General features: G+C 45.1%; 1 protein-coding gene across 5 annotated transcripts in view; it reads left to right on the forward strand.

Annotated features, from left to right (window-relative positions):
- LOC135213515 (serine/threonine-protein kinase 10-like) overlaps positions 1 to 23,850 on the forward strand; it is a 230,948-nt gene that overhangs the window by 4,197 nt on the left and 202,901 nt on the right. For all 5 annotated transcript variants that reach the window (XR_010314149.1, XM_064247427.1, XM_064247428.1 and 2 more), the window contains exon 2: positions 17,259 to 17,456. Coding sequence is in view for 4 of the 5 variants with exons in the window: in XM_064247427.1 (XP_064103497.1) it covers positions 17,304 to 17,456 (153 nt within the window). In the remaining variant the exon portion in view is untranslated. The remainder of the gene's footprint in view (positions 1 to 17,258; positions 17,457 to 23,850) is intronic.

The following is a 23,850-nucleotide window of genomic DNA, read 5'->3' on the forward strand; positions in this document are numbered from 1 at the left end:
CCACTTAACCTTGTCTGTTTGATAAGTTAATCTGCTAAATAAATTAATCTATGGTATGCTAAGTTTCCAGTTAGTAATTAATGCTAATGATAGGCTAGGCTAAAAAGAGTATAGTAGTACTATATATGTACTATACATTTATTTCTAAGAGAGGATGACATATTAACTTCTTGAATTCTTTGCTCTTTTTGCTCGTATGGGTCTGGTTACCACTGCAAGCCTATATCTGAATGGGAAATAAAGAACTTTTCACCTTCAAAAGCTAAATTTGAACCAACATGCAAAGCTTCTACTGAGAAAGCACCTGGAAAGCTTTTCCATAAAAACTTTTGGGAAGTTGAGAGATTAATAGGTCAATGTGACTATTACAAATTTATATATATACTACATATACAGTATCAGGTGAAAGTGACTGGTAGATTTGGTGTGTGTGTGAGTGTGTGTCAGGAATGAAATATGTGTGTGTATGCGTGCAGCCAGAGTAGCATTCTGTGTTTATAGGTAAAAGTTTTTAGAATTTCTCAAGTCTCATTTTCAGGATTGTAAAATTATAGTGTACAAAGTATACAAATCCATCATAAACTTTAGAAAGGTTAAAATCACATAAATATTAGATGGGTAAAATAAATGACAATAAGAACTTGAGACGAAGAAAGACCAATACCTAACTCCAAAAAGAGCTAAAATTGAGTGACGTTCTCATTTTCGGGAGGGAGGACATCATTTAGTCTTTTTACAAACTGTGAAATATGCCTGTACAAATCATATGAAAATAATCATGTTTAATATATATTATATAATTTGGCTTTTGCAATAGCCTGGGTGCTTATGATTTATTTCTTTTCATGGCCAGTGTTGCACATATATCCTTAGAACCAAGTCATGAAGTTTGTATGATTGGTCTTTACGTCTGTGTTGCTTTTCATTGTGTTGATGGTGGTACCCAAATTTTCAATGTAGACACAAGGGGTTTGGCTGGATGTTTCTTTGTACTGTCATTGAATTTCAACAAGTACGTAGAATGGAGAAAGTAGTTGATAGACACTAGTTACTACAGGAATATTATCTTTTTTTTTTCATTTAATGTTCCTGTTCCATTAGTATGAACATTATGTATGCATATGTTTTTGCAGTACAGTATGTGCATCAATCCTTTTACCTAATTGTAGATATGTGGTGGTAGATTTTTTTACAGCCAAGATTTAGCTTGAATAAGTGCAAATTATGGGGAATGAAGTTGAATAAGTGTGAGATAAATGCTAATGTCCAGTAAGGTTCTGCACTGAGATGATCCTATGTTTATCATAATGATTTGAGAAGCTTCAAAGCAGTGCAGAAAAGGGTCCCCCTGGAACTTCTTTATGTATAACTCACAGGTAGCCCTCAATGCCGAATAGCTCTTGTTAATGACAATGTTTTGTTGTTTACCTGCCAACCATTTGACAAAAAAGGGTAATTCAGAAATTTATAAGTATACTACTATGTATGTAACCATAATTGGAAGACTGTCTCAGAAGGGAATGACTCTTTGCTTAAGTCTGTGAAGAGCGCTTCTAATTTCAACATTTTGGAGGTCATGCAGTACAGAAGACCTTCCAGGCTGAGAGTAAACAGTGAACAGGTCACATTTACAACCAGTTTAGAAAAGCATTGTGACTTAGGGCTGATGGCACAATTTGATTTCTGCCCAGTGTTCTGAGTGTTAAAATAGTATAATGAGATTCATGGGAAATCTCACCTGGCCTATACTACCAGGAGGATTAACCCTTAATGGACGGATAGCTTCTCAGGAGTAGTAATAACAGATTTGAAAGAAACATGTGGGAAAGAGGTTCCAATACTTCTTTAGCCCATAAATTCACTAATGGCAACTTTTACACTGGCTAAAATCACGAATCTGATGTCTCAGGACTTCAGTTCTACCTCCGACTTGTAGTGCATCTCTTCTCACATGACGTCTTTTTGTAAATATTGCTCATAAATATACCAAAGGGTTGCTGTTGGTTTTTGTTCTTGTCTTTTACGATAGTATGTCAATTGTAAATGTAATTTTGCTAAGAAAAGTGCAAAGAAATATTAGGAAAAACATGTACAAATTAAAAAAGTTACCGAATCTTCGTTCTCTGTAAATTTACGTAAATATTTTTCAACAAATGCGTTAAGAATTTGTTATTAGTTTTATTTCATAACTGTTTTGATATTGTGTTACCTGTAATTATAATTTTACAAAATAAGATGAAATTATTTATTAGAAAAAAACATACAAGTTGGTAAAACTTATGATTATCTTGTAAAAGAGGCCCCTCAAGGGGTTGTAAAGTCATTTTCAATTTCTCATGGAAGGTAGGGAAAATTATTTAGAATATTTTCTTTTTTTCACTATGTGTATTTGTATATGTTCCTCTTTCCATTGATTTTTTTTTTTTTTTTTTTTTTTTTTTTTTTGGTCGACCTGAAAGTTTACCCGACCTGAGGAGCTAAATAGATTATTTTCATCCGTCCACTAGGGGTTAACAAAGACTTTCTTGCTGCTAGTTGTCATGTGACTGTCTTGAAGATTAAACCATTTATGTGTTGATACAGTAAAAGCCTCTCTAAGGCTAAGCTATGAAATTGGTTGTAATTTATTTGTTTTGTACATTCAACTTCCCAGGCAGATATATACTTAGCTATAGACTCCGTCGTTCCCGACAGAAATTCAAATTTTGCGGCACACGCTACAGGTAGGTCAGGTGATCTACCCTCCCGCCGCTGGGTGGCGGGACTAGGAACCATTCCCGTTTTCTAATCAGATTTTCTCTGTCGCCGGTTCCGACAACACTGTTGTTGGTTCCTCCTGACCCGATTTTCGCTTTTCGTTCGCCTTTGATCTTCTGGATTGTCTTTTTGGTGAAGTATTGGATCGTTGGTTTGGCATACGCTATTGTGGACTGTTTTTGGATTACGCTTTTGGATTATTCTTAGAATGTCAGACTCTGCTTATGTAATTAGAGTGTGTGTGAATGAGGGGTGTAATGTGAGGCTACCGAAGGGTTCGGTAGACCCTCACACTGTATGCAAGAGGTGTCGGGAGAATGAGTGTTCTTTTACTAATCCTTGTAAGGAGTGTGAATGTCTGAACGAGGAAGGATGGAATACTCTTAACTTCCTACTTGAGGAAGTTAGAGAAGGATAGAATTAGGAAGGCTTCACCTAGAAGCACGAGTAGGTCTCGTTCTAACGAGCCAGTTAAGGATACGGTAGTTCCTATTCCTAATGTAGTTGTAGCATCCTCTCCTATGGTTTCAGCTCCTTCGCCCTTCACCGAACCTGTGGATTCGTCCGTGGAGAGGGCTAACATGAAAGCCGCTTTACGAAGGATGGAGCTTCAAATGCTTGCATGGGAAGGTAAGAGTGCAGTGTTCCCAGTGCAGTGGAGGGGGTGTCTGATTGGCTCTGCAACGCTCCTAGGCCTAGACCTCTTCCAAACTCCCAGGCCCAGTGGAGGAGGAATGTCGAAAGCTGTAAGGAGGTTGTGGAGAATCCCCACCGGTCAGGCGTCCCTTCGGCAGGATCTGTCTTTTCGTCCCAGACTGCCAGGGATCGCTGTTGCAAAGGCATCCTTAAACAGTGCTTTTCTTCGTCTGATTCAGCTTCTCCTAGACGTGGTTGGAGTTCGGCTGAGGAGTCGCACCCCTTGAAGAGGACCTGGAAGGCTCCTAGCAGTATGTTGGACTCCAGCCTGGAGCGGTTCCTAGAGGAGTCTCCTACGGACAAGAAGAGAGCCAGAAGAGCCCCTTTCAGCTCTGCACCTAGTGTGGAGCCTCCTTCAGCTTCTAGACCTTTTTCACCGCTCTTGGAAGCGGACCAAGAGGGTTCTACTGCGAAGATCCTTCTCAATCTACAGGAGCAGATTTCGTCTTTGGTGGGCGCTCTAGTTAGAGATCCTCCTCACAGGAAGGACGTATCGCTTCCTGTTAAGAGGTCTCAACACCCTCCTCTCAAGAGGAGCTCCTCTTGAGACGAGAGTTTGTCTCCGAGAAGCTCCAAGCGCCTCTCCTCAGTTAGGCTCTCTCACCCTGACAAACACGGTTTTCCTGATGCTCGCACCTCTCCTCGCAGCCATGTTTCGCCTCGAGGACGCAGCTCCCCTCGAAGGCGCGCATCTACTAGCAAGCTCTCGACGCCGACTAGGCGCACAGCGCCAGACGCGTACTTGGTAACTTCCAGGCGCGTGGCACCATCCAGGCGCGAGGCACACCCAGCCGCGAGGCAACAACCAGCCGCGCGGCGCCACCCAGCCTTGAAGCGCCAGCCAGGCGCGTGGCGCCGGACAGGCACTCGACTCCTACCATGCACTCTTCTGCTAAGCGATCTCCTCCAGTCGACTGCTTCTCTTCGCGTGGAAGCTCCTCTCCTCGCAAGCGCTCCTCCCCTTTCAAGCTCTTGTCACCAGACAGGCGCTCTTCGCCTACCAGACGCTCTCCTTCCTTCGGCCGCGCATCTCCTTGCAGATTTGCAGAGGAAGGCCTCGATGAGGTTTCGGAGGAGGAAACTCCTAGAGCTGCAGCGCTATCAGACTACAAGACTTTGGCGGCCCTACTGGTCCAGGAATTTGGCGATTCGCTCAGCCCAGCTGCTCCTCCCTCTCCTCGGTCGCTGTTCTCCGGCACTAGGACGGCAAAGGCTTCCTACTTCTTAAAGATGCGCCGGACCATTTCGATGAGGAAAGCCCTCCAATCGGTAGGAGCATGGTTTAAGTTCAAAGAGGAGGCAGGGAAGACAGTTTTTTCTTGTCCTCCCTCCATGCTCTCGGGAAGGAGAGGTATGTGGTACGAGACTGGAGAGCCGATGGGACTGGGACTTCCATCTTCTGCAGAGGCGGATTTCTCTACCTTGGTAGGTTCCGCTAGGAGGCATGCCCTCCCCACGGCCAAGACTACATGGGGTATGACAGAGATGGACCATTTCCTCAAGGGACTCTTCCATGTACTGGAAGTGTTTAACTTTTTGGATTGGTCCCTTGGGGCTTTGGTCAAGAAAACTCTGGATCCTGAGTTTCTAGAACCTGAAGTTCTTAACAGCGTTTTGTCCTGTATGGACAAAGCTGTCCGAGATGGATCGGGAGAATTAGCTTCTCTTTTCGGAGCAGGAGTATTGAAGAAAAGAGCAGTGTTTAGCTCTTTTCTTACGAAGTCCGTTTCCCCTGGTTCAGAGGACTTCCTTATTGTATGCCCCTCTATCCAACCAATTGTTCGCTTCCCAGTTGGTGAAGGATATTTCTCACTCCCTGACTGAAAAGGCTACCCAGGATCTGTTAGTTCAGTCTGCTAGGAAGGCGAGACCAGCTACCTCCTCCATCAGGAAGGAGAGTTGCCCTCCTCAAGCGCCCTTTCGAGGGGGTCCTTCTGTCAGAGCCTCTGTCAGAAGAAAAGGACCTGAAAAGCGAGGTAGGTCCTCTTTCAGGCCCTTTAAGAGGGCCAAATAGAACTGGGGTCCTCCAGACTTCAGTAGGTGCCAGACTTCTCAATTTCACAGAAGCCTGGGCACGGAGAGGAGTGTTCAACTGGTCCCACTCTATTCTGGAAAAGGGATACCTCATCCCCTTCAAGGAAAGACCGCCCTTGACCTTGACACCGAGGGAACTTTTTGCAAAATACAAAGTCCCTGTTCTGCGGCGAACCCTTCTCCTCTTAGTGGACCAGATGCTGGAGAAGGAAGCCATAGAACCAGTGCAGGATCCCCACTCACAAGGATTCTACAATCGCCTGTTCCTCGTACCGAAAGCCTCTGGGGGATGGAGACCTGTCCTGGACGTAAGCGCCTTGAATCGCTTTGTGGAGAAAAGGAAGTTCTCCATGGAGACAACTTCCTCGGTTCTGGCTGCTCTTGGTCCAGGAGATTGGATGGTTTCCCTGGACCTTTAAGACGCGCACTTCCACGTACCGATTCATCTGTCCTCAAGGACAGATGATACAAGGGAAAATCTTCCAGTTCAGGGCTTTGTGCTTCAGCCTGTCGACAGCCCCGCAAGTATTCACAGGGCTCATGAAAAATGTAGCCAGATGGTTACATTTGAAGGGGGTGAGGATATCGCGTTATTAGGACGACTGGCTTATTCGAGCCAAGTCGGAACTTCAATGTCTGGAGGACCTACGTACGACTCTGTTGATGACCCGGTCTCTTGGACTGTTGGTAAACCTCGAGAAGTCCCAGATGATCCCCAGCCAGAACCTTGTCTATCTGGGGATTCGGATGGATTCTCGGGGTTTTCGAGCATTTCCATCCCAGGAAAGGCTCGATCGGGGTATGGAAAAAGTGACAGCCTTCTTAGAGAAAGAGCGAAGCTCCGCGAGGGAATGGCTGAGTCTGCTGGGGACCCTTTCCTCGCTGGAGCAGTTCTTCTCTCTTGGAAGGCTTCACTTGAGGCTTCTGCAATTCTATCTCAAAAGGATGTGGGATCAGAAGTCAGAAGAATTGGCAAATTCCTTCCCAATCCTATAGGAGGTAAAGGAGCAACTGAGTTGGTGGCTAACCCCGCCCAAATTGAACAGAGGCTTGTCCCTGCTGAAGCTGAACCCGCACATAGTGTTGTTCTCAGAAGCGTCAGAGTCGGGTTGGGGAGCAACATAGGGGCGAAGGAAGTGTCAGGCACCTGGAAGGGGGAACAGGTGACCTGGCACATCAACATGAAAGAGCTGTTTGCAATCTTTCTGGCTCTAAAGTCTTTCGAGTCGAAAGTCAGAGGCATGGTGGTCCAAGTCAATTCGGACAACACCACGGCTCTGGCCACCACGGCTCTGGCATACATCTGGAAACAAGGAGGGACACGTTCCTTCTCCCTTTACGAGACAGCAAGAACCCTTCTTATCTGGGTGGAGGAGAGAAATTACGCTCCTAACCAGATTCGTCCAGAGAGAGAGGAATGTGAGGCGGACCAGTTGAGCAGGAGAAACCAAGTCCTCCCAACGGAATGGACGCTCAATCTAGACGTTTGCCAAAGGCTATGGACACTTTGGGGCAGACCTCATATAGACCTGTTCGCCACGTATCAGAACAAGGAGCTGGACAACTTTTGCTCCTCCATAGCAGACCCGAGAGCAATTGCAATCGACGCTCTCCTCCTAGACTTGGCAGGCATTGATGCTTACGTGTTTCCCCCTTTCAAGCTGGTGGGGGAAGTAATGAAAAAGTTTGTGCCCTCTGCAGGAACGAGACTTACCCTGATCGCTCCCTTTTGGCCCGCTCAACAATGGTTCACAGAGGTACTGGAATGGACGGAGGACCTCCCCAGATCTTTTCCACTAAGGAGAGATCTGCTCAGACAACCCCACTTCGAGAGGTTTCACAAAAACCTCCCCGCTCTCTGCCTGACTGCATTTCGACTATCGAAAGACTCGTCAGAGCGAGAGGCTTTTCGCGAAAAGCTGCTACCGCGATCGCCAGAGCCCGCAGGTCTTCAACCTTACGGATGTACCAATCGAAGTGGGAAGTCTTTCGAAGATGGTGCAGGTCGAAGAAGCTGTCCTCATCCAATACCTCTGTGACCATTATTGCTGACTTCCTTCTCTTTTTGAGAGAAGAATGTCACCTTGCTGTATCTACGATCAAAGGCTATCGTAGCATGCTCTCCGCTGTATTCAGAAATAGGGACCTGAAGATTGCGGAAAATAAAGATCTGCATGACCTCATCAGATCCTTTGAGACCGCCAAGAGAAAGTCCTCTCAACCTCCCAGCTGGAATTTGGATGTTGTGCTCAGATTCCTAACTTCTAGCAAGTTCGAACCTCCCCATCAGGCCTCGTTCAGGGACCTGACTAGGAAGTCTATTTTCCTCATGGCTCTCGCAACTGCGAAGAGGACTAGCGAGTTGCAAGCTCGGGACTCTAGAGTAGGTTTTAAAGGTGACTCGGTTATCTGTTCATTTAAACCTTTATTCCTAGCCAAAAATGAGAATCCCTCGAAGCCCTGGCCTAGAAGTTTCGAGGTTAAAGGACTCTCACCCTTAGTGGGGAGAGAGGTAGAAAGGTCCCTATGCCCTGTCAGGACCCTTAAATTTTACCTGCAAAGGAAGAAGCAACTTAAGGGCAGTCTAGAGAGTCTATGGTGTGCGGTCAGGGACCCTAAAAGGCCCATTTCTAAGAATGCCAGAGCATTCTTTTTGAGAAGCGTCATCACGGAGGCGCATGCGACATGCGATGATGACCAATTGCAGCAACTTAGAGTGAAAGCGCATGAAGTAAGGGCCATTGCGACTTCTCTAGCTTTCCATAAGAACATGTCTCTGAAAGATATTCTGGCTGCCACTTACTGGAGATGCAACTCTGTGTTTGCATCCCACTACTTGAGGGACATAAGGGTTACTTACGACAAGTGCTTCTCTCTGGGGCCTTACGTATCAGCGGATTCGGTGCTGGGACAGGGAGCTGATGCTAATCCTTGATAGTTTAGTTTAGTTTTAATTTGTGGTGATGTGTTTTTTATGGTTGTTTGAAAGAAGGTTTGGTGGTAACTTCTTTCAATCGTAGTTCTAACCCGGGTTAGAGGGTCAGGTGGTCGGGATTGGTTTTGTGCTCCTTGATTTTGCCAGAGGCAAGAGGTTTTGTCATGTAAGTAGGATAGCCCCCATTGACAGATCCACAAGAACTCTCAGCCATAGGTCACTACCTCGCTGAGGCTCTTGAGGCAAAGCAGACTCATAGACAGTATCCATGAAGTCTTCTGCCAAATCAGGTAAGAACCAAGGTTTTTAACCTACAACATGTGTTGTTTCCTATTTTTATTTCAGTTATTTAAGCTGTCTCGTACCCTCCACCAAGGGTGCCAATCAGCTAAGTATATATCTGCCTGGGAAGTTGAATGTACAAAAATGATATTTTTATACATTCAACTTACCTGTCAGATATATACTTAGCTATTTGACTCCGTCGTCCGACAGAAATTCGAATTTCGTGCACACGCTACCGGTAGGTCAGGTGATCTACTTATCTGCCGCTGGGTGGCAGGACTAGGAACCATTCCCATGTTCTATCATATTTTTTCTGTCGGCCATACTGGCAACATCGTTGTGGGTATCTCCGGCTGGATTCGTATTTTGCATCGCAATTGATCTTCGTTTGGACTTCTTGGTGACGTATTTGCATTGATTGTACTGGCATACGCGATTGTGGACCGTTTTTGGAATTTGATTTGGATTGTTCAACATGATGTCTGATTCTGGAAGTGTGGTGAGAATGTGTGTGAATGTGGGTTGTAAAGTTAGGATGCCGAAGGCATCGCTTGATCCTCATACTATTTGCAAGAAATGCAGGATGTATGAATGTTCTTTTGATAATAATTGTAATGAATGCAAGGATTTGAGTGCGGAAGAATGGAAATCTCTAACTTCATACTTGAAGAAGTTGGAAAGAGACAGGGTGAGGAGGTCTTCTTCCAAACCTTTGTCTAGTTCCGTATCTAGCGGGGTTATCAGTAATATTATACCCTCTTCTCCTTTTACTGCCCCATCTAATGTACCTGCTCCTTTATTAGAACCCACAGATTCGGCATCTGAGATTGCGAATCTTAAAGCCGCCCTTCGGAAAATGGAAACCAAAATGGCGGCCATTGAAGGTAAGCAGTGTGATTATAGTGCTGTGGATAGTGATATAAGTGTCCCCAGGCCTAGACCTCTTTCAAGCTCCCAAGCCCAGAGGAGAAGGAATGTCAAAAGCCGTAAGGAGGTTGTGGATGATCCCCAACAGTCAGACGTCCCTTCGGCATTTTCTGTATCGCCACAGAATGCCAGAGAACGCTACAGAAAAAGCGTTCTGCGTGAGTGTTTCTCCTCCTCGGAGAATTCTTCACCTAAAAGAGGTTGGAGATCGGCGGATCTTTCTCGCCCCCTGAAAAGACGTTTGGATGAACCCAGGATTACTTCAAGTCCTGAGCGTTTTCAAGAGGAGGACCATTCAGTAATTAAACAACCTAGGGTAGACGATAATGAAGAAACTAACAGAATCCTTCGCACTATGCAGGATTCCATCACTTCTCTGGTGGGAGTTCTGTCAAGAGACCCTCCCAGAAGGAAAGACGATTTCCTGCCTATTAAGAAGTCTAGGCTGTCGAGGGTTCAGACTCGCCATTTAAATTTGTCATCCTCCGATTTGGAATCGGATTCATCAGCCTTGCATAGGCCGAGCAAGATCCGTTCTCCTGTCAAACGCAAGGCGCCAGACAGGAAAGTATCTCCTGTTCATCATGAAGCGCCAGACAGGCACGAGACGCCAACGAAACGCGTAGAGCCTTCCAGGCGCGAGACGCCAGACAAGAGCGTCGAGTTTTCTAGACGCGAAGCGTCAGCCAAGCGTGAAGCGCCAGCCAGACGCGAAGCGCTTTCCAGACGCGAGTCGCCAGTCAGGCGCGTCGAGCATTCCAAGCGCGAGACGTCAACCAGACGCGTGACGCCAGTTTGGATCGAGGCGCCAAGAAGACGCGAGTTTCGAGACAGACGCGTGACGCCTACCAGAAGCAGGACGCCTCCCAGGAGCGAGGCGCCAGGCAAGCGCCAGGACGCTACGAGGCGCGAGATGTCAACCAGAAGCGTGACGCCTCTCAGGAGAGAGGCGCCATCCTGAGAGGCGCCAGGCAAGCGCGAGGACGCTCCAAAGCGGGTGACGCCAGCCAGAAGCATGACGCCTCCCAGGAACGAGGCGCCAGGCAAGCGCCAGGACGCTACGAGGCGCAAGACGCCAGCCAGAAGCGTGACGCCTCCCAGACGCGAGGCGTCATCAAGACGCGAGGCTTCTACTAGTTGTGGGGACGTTATTGTTCGTAGTCCTTCACCTACTAGAAACAATTCTCCTAGAGCGACTTCTCTCGATAGAGAATTGATCAGGAAAGATCGATCTCCTTCTAACCTTGACCTTGAAGAGGTTTCTGAAGAAGAAGTTTCGACCAACGAGGGACTTTCCAATTATAAAGTTTTAGCCTCGTTACTTCTTGAGGAGTTTGGGAATTCTCTTAGTCCTGCGGCTCCTCCTTCTCCGAGATCTCTGTTTTCGAACACAAAAACCCCGAAATCCTTGGCTTTCTTAAAGATGAAGCCTGCGATCTCAATGAGAAAAGCCCTCCAGTCTTTGGATTCTTGGCTTTTATCTAAAAAGGAAACACTGAGAACTGTTTATTGCTCTCCTCCCTCCAAGCTGACTGGGAAGAGAGCCATTTGGTATAAGACAGAAGAGGCTATGGGATTGATGCTCCCCTCGTCTGCAGATTCAGATTTCTCGAGTCTTGTAGAGTCTTTGAGAAGACAGTCTCTCAATTCAGCAAAGGCGTCCTGGAGTATGTCGGAATTAGATCAGCACCTTAAGGGAATTTTTCACGTCTTAGAGGTGTTCAACTTCTTGGATTGGTCTCTTGGGGTGCTGGCTAAGAAGACGAGTGAGCCAGATTTTCTTGATCCAGAAACTTTGCACAGTGTCCTATCTTGCATGGATAAGGCTGTGCAAGATGGTTCTGGTGAGTTGGCGGCACTGTTTGGATCTGGAGTTTTAAAGGAAAGATCTCTTTACAGTTCCTTTCTGACGAAAGGAGTTTCTCCTTCTCAGAGGTCCGCTCTACTTTTCGCACCTCTGTCAGAACATCTGTTTCCTTCATCGTTAGTGAAGGATGTTTCGAGATCCCTGTCAGAAAAGGCTACGCAGGACCTTCTAGTGCAGTCTACAAAGAAGATTAGACCTGCAGTTCCGACTCAGAAGAAGGTGGCTCGTACTCCAGTGGTGCCCTTTCGTGGAGCCCCCTCGACTCGATCAACTTCAAAGAGAAAGCCCTTCGACAAGCGAGGGAGGTCTTCCTTCCGCTCTTTTAAAAAGAGCAAGTAGCAGCCATGTCCTCCAAGCACAGGTAGGGGCCAGACTTCAATACTTTGTGGAGGCTTGGTCCGTAAGAGAAGCAGATCCCTGGACTCTGTCTGTCCTACAGTAGGGTTACATCATTCCCTTCGTAGACAGACCTCCTTTAGCAACATCTCCAAAGGATTTGTCGACGAGTTACAAGGACCCTGGACTGAGAGAGAGACTCCTTCAGACGGTGGTGTCGATGAGGGACAAGAATGCAATAGAGCCAGTGCAGGATCCATTCTCCCCGGGGTTTTACAACCGCCTTTTCTTGGTTCCAAAGGCTTCGGGGGGATGGAGACCTGTTCTAGATGTAAGCATCCTGAACCGGTACGTGGAGAAAAAGAAGTTCTCCATGGAGACTTCAGCTTCGGTTCTGTCATCCCTACGTCAGGGAGATTGGATGGTATCCCTGGACCTTCAGGATGCTTACTTTCATGTTCCGATTCACTCATCGTCAAGAAAATATCTAACATTTGTTGTACAAGGACAAATCTTCCAGTTCAGGGCCTTGTGCTTCGGCCTATCAACCGCTCCTCAGGTATTTACGTTTCTGATGAGGAACGTGGCCAAATGGCTTCATTTAGAAGGGATAAACATCTCAATGTATCTCGACGATTGGCTAATCCGGGCCAAGTCGGAGAAACTATGTTTGGAGGACCTACAGACTACTTTGAACCTAGCAAAGACGTTAGGATTACTCGTGAACCTCGAGAAATCTCATATGATCCCCAGTCAGAACTTAGTCTATTTGGGGATTCGGATGGATTCTCGGGGTTTTCGGGCTTTTCCATCCCAGGAAAGGATTGCTCGGGGATTACAGAAAATCTCGAGCTTCCTAGAGAAAGAACGGAGTTCGGTGAGGGAGTGGTTAAGTCTTCTGGGAACCCTTTCCTCACTAGAACAGTTCATTTCGCTTGGAAGACTCCACCTACGCCCTCTTCAATTCTTCCTAAGAAGAATTTGGAGTTGGAAGAACGGGCAACTTTCAGACACTTTCAGAATTCCACTGGAAGTAAAGAATCATCTGAAGTGGTGGATTTTTCCCTTGGAAAAGAACGAGGGCTTGTCTCTAGAGGTTCGGAACCCAAACCTAATCTTGTTCTCAGACGCTTCAGAGAAGGGATGGGGAGCGACTCTAGGTACAAAAGAAGTATCAGGCCAATGGAGGAAGGATCAGCAAGACTGGCATATAAACTCCAAAGAACTTTATGCCGTTCTTCTAGCCCTAAAAGCCTTCGAGACAGAAGTTTTAGGTCAAGTGGTACAGGTCAACTCGGACAACACCACAGCGTTGGCCTATATCAAGAAACAAGGGGGAACTCACTCTCTTTCTGTGTTCCAGATAACAAAAGAGCTGTTGTATTGGACAAAAGAAAAGAAGGTGACTCTCCTCACAAGATTCGTGAAAGGAGAGAACATCAGAGCAGACAGGCTAAGCAGGTTAAACCAAGTTCTCCCCACAGAATGGACCCTTCACATTCAGGTGTGTCAAGCTCTGTGGTCCCTGTGGGGCAGTCCGCATATAGACCTATTTGCCACCTACCTATCCAGAAGGATAGAGAACTTTTGCTCCTTAGTGGAAGAACCGAGAGCGATAGCGGTGGATGCCATGCTGCTAGACTGGTCAGGCCTAGATGCCTACGCCTTTCCCCCCTTCAACATGTTAGGAGTGGTTTTAAGAAAATTTGCGGCTTCAAGAGGGATGAGACTAACATTCATCGCTCCCTTTTGGCCGTCTCAAGATTGGTTCACAGAGGTACAGGAATGGACGGTGGACTTCCCAAGATCTCTTCCACACAGGAGAGATCTTCTCAAACAACCCCATTTCGAGAGGTACCATCAGAACCTCCCCGCTCTCGCTCTGACTGCCTTTCGACTATCGAAAGACTTGTCAGAGCGAGAGGCTTTTCAAGCAAAGCTTCAAAAGCAATTGCTAGGACCCGGAGATCTTCAACTATTCGGGTATACCAATCAAAATGGGATGTTTTTAGAAGATGGTGTAAGAAGAATAAACTGTCCTCCTCCGATACCTCTGTGACCAACATTGCTGATTTCTTGATTTTCCTTAGGGAAGAATCAAAATTATCAGTTTCTACCATTAAAGGTTATCGGAGTATGCTTTCTGCCGTATTTCGAAACAGAGGTTTGAAAATAGCAGAAGATAAAGATCTCCACGATCTTATTAGATCTTTTGAAACCTCTAAAACCTTTTCTCCTCGTACCTACTCCGAACTGGAACTTAGATGTGGTTTTGAAATTTCTATCATCAAGTAGATTTGAACCTCCTCTCAACGCGTCGTTTAGAGATCTAACGAGAAAATGTATTTTCTTGTTGTCGTTAGCGACTGCGAAGAGAATTAGTGAAATACACGCTCTAGATTCTCAAGTAGGATTTAAGAGTGATGCGGCAATTTGTTCTTTCCAGACTCTGTTTCTGGCCAAGAACGAGAACCCTTCAAAACCCTGGCCAAAGAGTTTTGAAGTTAAAGGACTTTCAAATCTAGTAGGAGAGGAATTAGAAAGATCTTTATGTCCGGTTAGAGCTCTGAAGTTCTATTTAAAGAAGAAGAATGAACTCAACGGATGTAAACAAAGCCTGTGGTGCGCAGTTCGAGATCCTAGTAGACCCATGTCAAAAAATGCATTAGCATTTTTTGTTAGGAGCATTATTACGGATGCTCATAATAACTGCACTGAAGACTCTTTCAGGACTCTCCGAGTGAAGGCTCATGAGGTTAGAGCGGTGGCCACTTCATTAGCTTTTCAGAAGAACATGTCTTTAAAAGACATTGTGGATGCGACTTACTGGAGGTGTAATTCAGTGTTCGCATCGCACTACCTTAAGGACGTTAAAGTAACATATGAAAAGTGTTTCTCTCTGGGTCCTTTTGTATCAGCCGATACAGTGCTGGGGCTGGGAACACATAACGATCCTTAGAAAAATTTGTATTTGTTCTAATTTTTGATAGTACATAGATCTACCTTGTGAGATGAGTTGTTGGTTTTTCTGCTGATTAGTATGCTTTGTGGCGCACGGGCGTCCTAGCTTGGATCAGTGGGGAATCAAGAGACGTCTTACTGGCTAGATTGTACAAAAAAAATTTTTTTTTTAATTTATTTTCATTTTTGTACTTTAGTGTACGAATGTGTGTGATTCGAGTTTGTGGTTGTTAGCAAGAAGTTAGGGGATAACTTCTTGCAATCTTAGAACTAACATGGATAGGTTGAGGTGATCGGGATCGATGTTGTGCTCCTTGTATAGGTCTTGTCAAGTAAGTGGATAAGCACCCATTGACATAGTCCTTCCAGGATCTGCCAAGTAAGCGGGTAAGACCCCTTTGGCAGAACCACAAGAACTCTTAGCCATAGATCAATATCTCGCTGAGGCTCTTGAGACTGACTAGACTCCTGGATTGTATTCATGAAGTCTTCAGTCTAAACAGGTAGGAACCAAGGTTTTATTTATTTATTACCTACAACGATAGTTGTGAGTCCTGTTTGATTCTATATTTAGCTGTCTCTGTCCCACCTCCAATGGTGTGAATCAGCTAAGTATATATCTGACAGGTAAGTTGAATGTATAAAAATGATATTGTTATGATACAATAAAGTTTTATACATACTTACCTGGCAGATATATACTTAGCTATTTGACTCCGTCGTCCGACAGAAATTCGAATTTCGCGCACATGCTACCCGTAGGTCAGGTGATCTACTTATCTGCCACTGGGTGGCAGGACTAGGAACCATTCCCATGTTCTATCATATTTTTTCTATACCGCCTGTCTCCTGAGGGGAGGTAGGGTGGGTATAATTTTGTATATATCTGCCAGGTAAGTATGTATAAAACTTTATTGTATCATAACAATATCATTGTTATGATACAATAAAGTTTTGTACATACTTACCTGGCAGATATATACGATTAATGGCCCGCCCAGCCTCCCCTCAGGAGACAGGTGAAAGAGAAAATCTGATTAGAAAACGGGAATGGTTCCTAGTCCTGCCACCCAGCGGCGGGAGGGTAGATCACCTGACCTACCTGTAGCGTGTGCCGCGAAATTTGAATTTTTGTCGGGAACGACGGAGTCTATAGCTAAGTATATATCTGCCAGGTAAGTATGTACAAAACTTTATTGTATTATAACAATATTGTATTATACATATTTCCTATAAATAATCTATTATACTGAATGTTAGATAATGACCAACTGTTTGTACTTGATGGTACATTAATTAAACAAATGATATTCTTTTTCCCATCATCCTAGATAAGTGAATAACATGAATGTGCATTATCAAGTTCAGGAATTTCATTAGATTAAAAAATTTTAAGCTTGAATTGCTGTTGGATAGACAAATCATGTTGAAATCAAAAGTCCCAGGCTAAATGCAAGTAGAAAATTATCTACTCCGTTTCTATCTTCTGACGCTTATGGGTTTTCTTTAGGCCAAAAGCATTAGTTGTCATAAGCCAGCTTCATCTAAACCAACCAACCTAATAGTATATGTATAAGTAGGATTTTCACCCTGCATTAAAAAAAAGAAGGTCTGTGGTGTAGGTCATATACTTTTATTTTTTGTTTAAATAAAAATATTTATTCGAATATAATTCTGAGCTGGACAAAAATAGGATTTATTTTGCCAAGAAACTACCAGAAACATGGAAATTGAAAAATTAGTCTTTTGGAAAACTAAAAAACCATGAAACTAAATTGTACGTATACATATTTATCAATTCAGTTTCTATTGATTGTTACAAGGATTATATTAATAAGTTGACCAAATTACCAGTGTAGGAATCTCTGTGTGATAAGGGTGCTATTCTTTTCCTAATTTATAAGGAGGTTAACATACACCTATAACTACGTGTATCAACATTATGTTTTTGAGGTTATGTAATGTGAATTCTCGAAGACTACTAGTTGTTATGTTCAGTATCATTCTAAAGGTACAGTTGTTTTATAATACAGGCAGTCCCTGGTTATCAGGAATTTGGGGATGGATAGGGAGCACAACCCCCGTGAATAGCTTAAATCTGCAAATACTTGATGCACCTCAAAAAATGCTCATAACTGCTTGTTTTGATAGTTCAAACACCAAAAAACCCTCTAAAAATGCTTATACCTGCCTATTTTAATAGTTTTATAGTAAAAATGTATTTAGTACAAAAATATAAAAATAAAGTAATTAGTGATTATGTCTTGAAAAATCTTCAAATAATGTGGATACAGCATACATTCCACAGAAGAATCTGCCAATAGATGAAGCCATGAATCCAGAACTGCAAATAGGGGGGTCAACTGTATTTGGAGAAGGAATTAGAAATTGAATATGTTTTGACTTCCAATTCACTGAACTTACAATAGTACTTAAATTGTTTCTTGTTTCTGTTTGCAGGTTTCAATAAATACCATGTAATTGGACAGCCAGTGCTTTTAAAAGATGCCGCTCATCTCCAAATTCAAAGATATTTTCAAGGGCGGATCCTCGAATAAGAAAAAGAAAGTCTTTCACAATGTTTTACTTGACAATCCCGAAGAAGTTTGGGAGGTCATTGGAGAGCTGGGAGATGGAGCTTATGGTAAAGTGTACAAAGTAAGTAGAAATGATCTTGGAGTTCTTGCATATTTCAGTACTTTTTATCCTGCTTATGTAAGTTTCATTACAATTTTATTTAGCTGTATGAGCAGAGTTATGATGACTATTTTTGATATGTCCTTGATCCAATTAAGTTGCACACCTCTAGGGAAGTTTATGATCACAGTACTGAGAACTTTTGGTTCTATATATGTATCTCACCAAGTAATTACACAGCTATAGTTTCGAACTCGTGCGGCAGCTAAAAATTGAAAATCCTGTTAGTGCTTCTTTTTTTTTTTTGTGTAGGCGACTCGGACCCTCCTACCATCGGGAAGGATAGGTACAACACAGCTGAAGAGCTCAATATGTTTCTGCCGGTCAACGACTGAGTATCAGCCATTCTTAGCAGCTAAATTTTTATTTTGTTCACCGGATAGTTACTTGGTCTTTTTGTTTGGTGACGTAGTACCTGCTTTTGTTTTGTTAGCCTTTGAGTGTTGTTATTTAATTTAATTTGTTGTTTGGTCTGATTTTGTTTAGGACTTAGCATGTCAGACACTAGTAATGCTAGTATTAGATTTTACAGCAGAGGCTGCAAAACTAGGATGACCAAAGTGTCTTATGATTCCCATACAAATTGTTCCAATTGTAGGGGTCAAACTTGCTCTATCAATTGGACTTGTCAAGAGTGTAGAGATTGGGATCAAGGGAAGTGGAGGACCCTTAGGGCTCTTTTGGATATATTAGAGTGTGATAGGAAGGGGAAGGCAGCTCCTGGAGCTGAAGCTAGGAATGTAGCTAGTTTGCAGGCTTCTCCTAAATCGGATGTAGCTGATGTGCCTATTTCTCCTTCTAACTTTTATGAGTTTTCTCCCCTTCCCAGTCCTCTGACTATTATGACCCCTCCCTTACCAGACCCCCATGCTTCCGATCTTAATGCCATTGCCAGGCTTGAAGCCCATGTAGATCGTAAGTTTGGGCTCATAGTCAGTACTGTGGAGCATTTGAGTGCCTCTGTTGAAGGCCTAATGGGCAAAAGTGTCGTATTAGTTGAAATGCTAGTGCAGTGTGTGTAGAGTAGGTGTCTATGTGGCCCGCCGATGCTCCTAGACCTAGGTCCCCGTCAGACTCCCATGCACCAGGGAGGAAGTATACTGACAGTCCAAGGGAGGTTGGTGGGGTTTACCCCCGGTTAGGGACTCCCTCAGCTGATCCTGTTGTAATGACCCAGGATGCAGCGGACAGCCATTGGAAAGACGTCCGGAAGTTAGTGCACAACCTTTCCTCTGGATCGTCTAGTTCAGATTTGGAAGTGAGGCGCCATAGGCGCTACTTTTGAAGTTTATGTCCCTTGAAGAGGTGAGCTGAAGATCAGAGGAGTGATTCTCCCCCTCCTTACAAACATAGTAAAGAGGTGGATCGAGTCCCAGTTCCTTGTAGTTTTTGGAGAAGTCCAGAGCGGTCTTCTTCTGATCGTCAGTTTTTTATCTCCAAAGGATCATCTGATTCTAAGAGTTACCTTCATTCAGCTTTAAAGCATTCCTTGGACTTTGAGTGGCCTCCTTCGCCGCATGAGAATGTTCCTGATGAACACGCAGCGCACCATAAGTGTTCAGTGCCTGTCCCTGAGCGCCCAGTACTTGCTTACGAGTGCCCATCTACAGCCAAGTCTCATTTGGCACCAGAAGTTGAGTGGGTGGCACCAGGCACCTGGATTTGACTGCAAGTTTACCGACATTGGACCTGCTTCCTCATGAATCACCTCTGGATCCCATTAGTCGTCGCTTAGATGAGATTATGACTTTATTAAAGAATTCTTTTACTTCGCAAGAACCTGAGAATTTAGCTCCAGATGAAGAGGTCTTAGAGCAACAAACTGCTACGCCTTTTGCTAGCTTACTAAGATATTTCTCAGGAGCCTTTCCAACTTTCTACACCCTGTGACTCCAGCATCTCCTGCTTTGGCGTTCTACATGAGGAATCAGCAGTGGAATTTTCTAAGCTTCCGAGCATGGTGCTTTCCTCCTCTTTGAAGAAAGCTTTAAGGGATTTGGGTAATTGGCTTTCAGACAAGAGAGCAAGGTAAAGCTACCTTTTGCAACCCTCCTCATTTGATGGGCATACGACATTAAAAAAATTGAGCTGTTCAGTTGTGTTGTACCTATCCTTCCCAATGGTGGGTGGGGTCCGTGTCTCCTACCCAAAAACAAAATAGCGCTAACGCAATTTTAAATTTTCATACAATCAACTTACCTGTCAGATATATACATAGCTAAGACTCCGTCGTCCCCGACAGAAATTCAAATTTCGCGCCACTCGCTACAGGTAGGTCAGGTGATCTTACCGGCCCAGCCTGGGCGGCAGGAACTAGGAACCATCCCCGTTTTCTATCATATTTTCTCTGTCGCCGGTGGTATCAACATTGTTGCTATTACCTCCTGACTTAGATTCATATTTCATCCTTTGATCATCGTTTTTCGGCTTTTTGGTGACGTATCTGGATCGTGTTTTGGCATTCGCTACTGTGGACTGTTTTTGGAATAACTCTTTTGGATTTTTCTCAGTATGTCTGATTCAACTGTGAGTGTGAGAATGTGTGTGAATGTAGGCTGCAGGGTGAGGATACCGAAAGCTTCGGTTGATCCTCACACTGTATGCCGTAAATGTAGGGGGTTTCAGTGTTCTGCTAATAATACTTGTAAGGAATGCGAGGGATTGAATGCAGAAGAGTGGAAGACTTTGACTTCTTATTTGAAGAAGTTAGAGAGGGATAGGGTTAGACGTCTGAAAGGTGTGAGTTCAAGGCCTATTGAGCCTTTCACGGATAATTCTAATCCTACTGATGTAGATTCTCCCTATATATCTCATTCTCAGAGTGCTTTTTCGGATTCGGCCTCGGAAATCGCCAATCTGAAAGCTACAATTAGAGACATGAAGTCCAAGATGGCTGACTTCAAAGGTAAGGCTAGTGAAAGTGAGCATTACAGAAGTGAAGTGGTCTCCCAGTGTTTGTGGAGGGGGCGTTTGATCGTCCCTGCGACGCTCCCAGGCCTAGACCTCTTCCAAGCTCCCATGCCCAGAGGAGAAGGAAAGTCGAAAGCCTTAAGGAGGTCGTGGGGAATCCCCAACGGTCAGACGTCCCTTAGCTACGCTCTGCCTTCATGGCAGGCGGCTCAAGGGCCTACTAAGGAAAAAAGCGTCCTTCGTGAGTGTTTCTCGTCCTCTCCCTCTCCCTCACCTAAACGAGGGTGGAAGGAGTCGAACTTGTCGAGACCGCTGAAGCGTCATATGAAGGAACCTGAAATAGATTCTAGCCCAGAGCGCTTCTCAGATGACGCTCCTTCTTCTATTAAGAAAGCGAAGGTGGCGTCAGCGTCACCTGACGTGTACGCAGAAGTACCCTTTCCTTCTTCTCCCCCGAGTGATGACGAAAGGCGTCATGCACTAGACGTGGGAGAAGCGTCAAGGAAGATAATTATGGCAGTTCAAGAGCAACTGTCCTCTCTAGTGGGAGTTTTAGCGCCCCGTCGGAAGGACGTGACGCTTCCAATTAAGAAGTCTCGTCCTCTCTCACCTGCTCAACGAGAAGCGTCAGGCAGACGTGAAGCTGCTAAATGTCTTACAGAAGCTTCGAGTTCGAGAGCGAGAACGGGGGCTTACGAGAGTTTTCGTAACGCCAGAGAGACGTTAAGACGGTCTTTTAGACGTGAAGCGTCATTGAATTCGGATCATAGACGTGACGCTCCGTCCAATATTGTGACGCCAATAAGGACGCCTTTGGAGAGCGGAGCGTCTTCCAGGCGCGAAGCGTCATCAAGACGTCAGCAAGAGACGTCAGCCAGGACGCTTGACGTACGGGAAGCGTCATACAAGCGGGAAGCGTCTTCTATTTTTCTAGAGAAGCCGGAGCTTGTGACGCCTTCCAAGACTATTAGAGCGGGAAAGAGGAAAGATTATCATTCCCTTAGCCCCTCTCCTATTAGGAGTTTGTCTCCTCCAGAAGTGGAACGTACGGAAAGGAGAGCGGAGACTCATGTAGATACCGAGTTGGATGAAAACTCGGATGATGAACATCATGGAAGAGAGGGTCTGTCTAACTATAAGGTTTTGACTACCCTGCTTCTTGAGGAGTATGGAGACGAATTGACTCCTGCCGCTCCTCCTTCTCCGCGCTCGCTCTTTTCTAGTGCTAAGACGAAGAAGCCTTCGTCTTTTCTCAAAATGAAGCCCACCATTTCGATGAAGAGGGCCTTACAATCCTTAGACTCATGGATGAAGTCTAAAAAAGAATTAGTGAGAACAGTATTCTGCATGCCTCCAGCAAGATTAGCTGGGAAAAGAGGCATTTGGTATCAGACGGGAGAAAATATGGGTATTGCTCTCCCTTCTACAACGGAAGCAGATTTTTCGACCTTAGTTGACGCTTCACGTCGACAAAGTCTCAATTCGGCACGTATTACGTGGGGAATTTCGGAACTGGATCATCTCCTCAAGGGACTCTTTCATGTATTGGAAGTCTTCAACTTCTTAGATTGGTCCCTTGGGGTGATGTCCAAGAAAGCGCATGATTCAGAAGGAATCGAACCTGAAGCCCTGTTATGCATATTGTCTTGTATTGACAAAGCGGTACAGGATGGATCTTTTGAAATCTCCTCATTGTTTGGAGCAGGTCTTCTAAAGAAGAGGACTGTTTATGGCGCCTTCTTAACAAAGGCAGTCTCTCATGCTCAGAGGGCAGCTCTACTGTATTCGCCTCTATCTGACTTTTTGTTCCCTTCTCAGTTAGTAAAGGACATTGCGCATTCTTTAACTGAGAAGGCACTCAGGATCTTCTGACGCATAGTCAGCAAGAAAGAAGAAACCTGTTTGCTGCATCGGACAAGAAAGGACCTAGTACATCTGTGCAGCCCTTTCGAGGTGGTCCGACCTCCAGACCTCCCACTAGAAGGAAGGCTCCGGAAAAGAGAGGTAGGTCTGCCTTTCGTCCCTTTAAAAAGGGAAAATGAAGATTCTCTCCTCCAAGCACCAGTAGGTGCCAGGCTCCTGGGATTTGTGGAAGCCTGGACACTGATAAACGCAGACGCGTCTTCATTGGCGATCTTAAGGAAGGGATATCGTTATCCCTTTCCTGAACACTCCTCCCCTAACGTCAATACCAAGGGAACTATCAGCCAAGTACAAGGATCCTGTGCTGAGGGATACTCTTTCGATCGATGGTGGAACAAATGTGGGACAAGAGAGCGATAGAACTAGTACGGGATCAAAACTCCCCGGGGTTTTACAATCGCCTTTTTCTGGTCGCGAAAGCCTCGGGAGGCTGGAGACCAGTACTGGACGTCAGCTCTCTGAACAAATTTGTTCAGAAGGAGAAGTTCTCCATGGAGACTTCTGCTTCAGTCCTAGCGTCATTACGACAAGGAGATTGGATGGTGTCTCTAGATCTCCAGGACGCCTACTTTCACGTCCCGATCCACCCTTCATCGAAGAAGTACCTCCGTTTCATGACGGGGGGAAGGATCTATCAGTTCAGAGCCTTGTGTTTCGGCCTGTCCACAGCTCCTCAGGTCTTCACAAGTCTGATGAAGAATGTGGCGAGGTTTCTTCACCTCAAAGGAGTAAATGGTCTCTCTGTATCTGGACGACTGGCTCATCAGGGCCAGATCAGAGAGACAGTGCTTGGAGGACCTAAAGTTAACTCTAGATTTGATCAAAGCGTGGGATTGCTCGTGAACCTCGAGAAGTCTCAGCTGACCCCCAGACAGGACCTTGTCTATCTGGGGATTCGGAATGGATCTCGGGGTTTTCGAGTATTTCCTTCCACGCAAGAGAGAATCGCAAAAGGTTTGCGGATAGTCTCTCTCTTCTTAGGGAAGCAACATACGTCGGCGAGGGAATGGTTGAGCCTTCTAGGGACGCTTTCCTCGCTAGAACAGTTCTTCCCACTAGGAAGACTTCATTTACGTCCGCTCCAATTCTTCCTCAAGAAGTCTTGGAGCTGGAAAACCGGACAACTTTCGGACGTTTTTCCCATTCCAGTGGAGATAAAGTCGCACCTAGAGTGGTGGTTGCCCCCTCTGGAAGAGAACAAAGGGATCTCTCTAAAAACACAGAACCCAGACCTAGTGTTGTACTCCGACGCGTCGGAGAAAGGTTGGGGACGACATTAGGCTCAGAAGAGGTGTCAGGCACCTGGGAACCAGCACAGGTGACTTGGCACATAAAACTGCAAAGAGCTCTTCGCGGTACATCTGGCTTTGAAGAGCCTAGAACTCTGGTGGCAAACAAAGTAGTGCAAGTAAACGTGGACAACACCACCGCACTTGCCTACATTCGGAAACAGGGAGGGACGCACTCGTTCCTTTACGAACTGACGAGAGACCTATTGCTTTGGACGTCTCACAGGAACATC

This window comes from Macrobrachium nipponense, chromosome 43 (assembly GCF_015104395.2).
Source record: "Macrobrachium nipponense isolate FS-2020 chromosome 43, ASM1510439v2, whole genome shotgun sequence".
Classification (NCBI taxonomy): Eukaryota; Metazoa; Arthropoda; class Malacostraca; order Decapoda; family Palaemonidae; genus Macrobrachium; species Macrobrachium nipponense.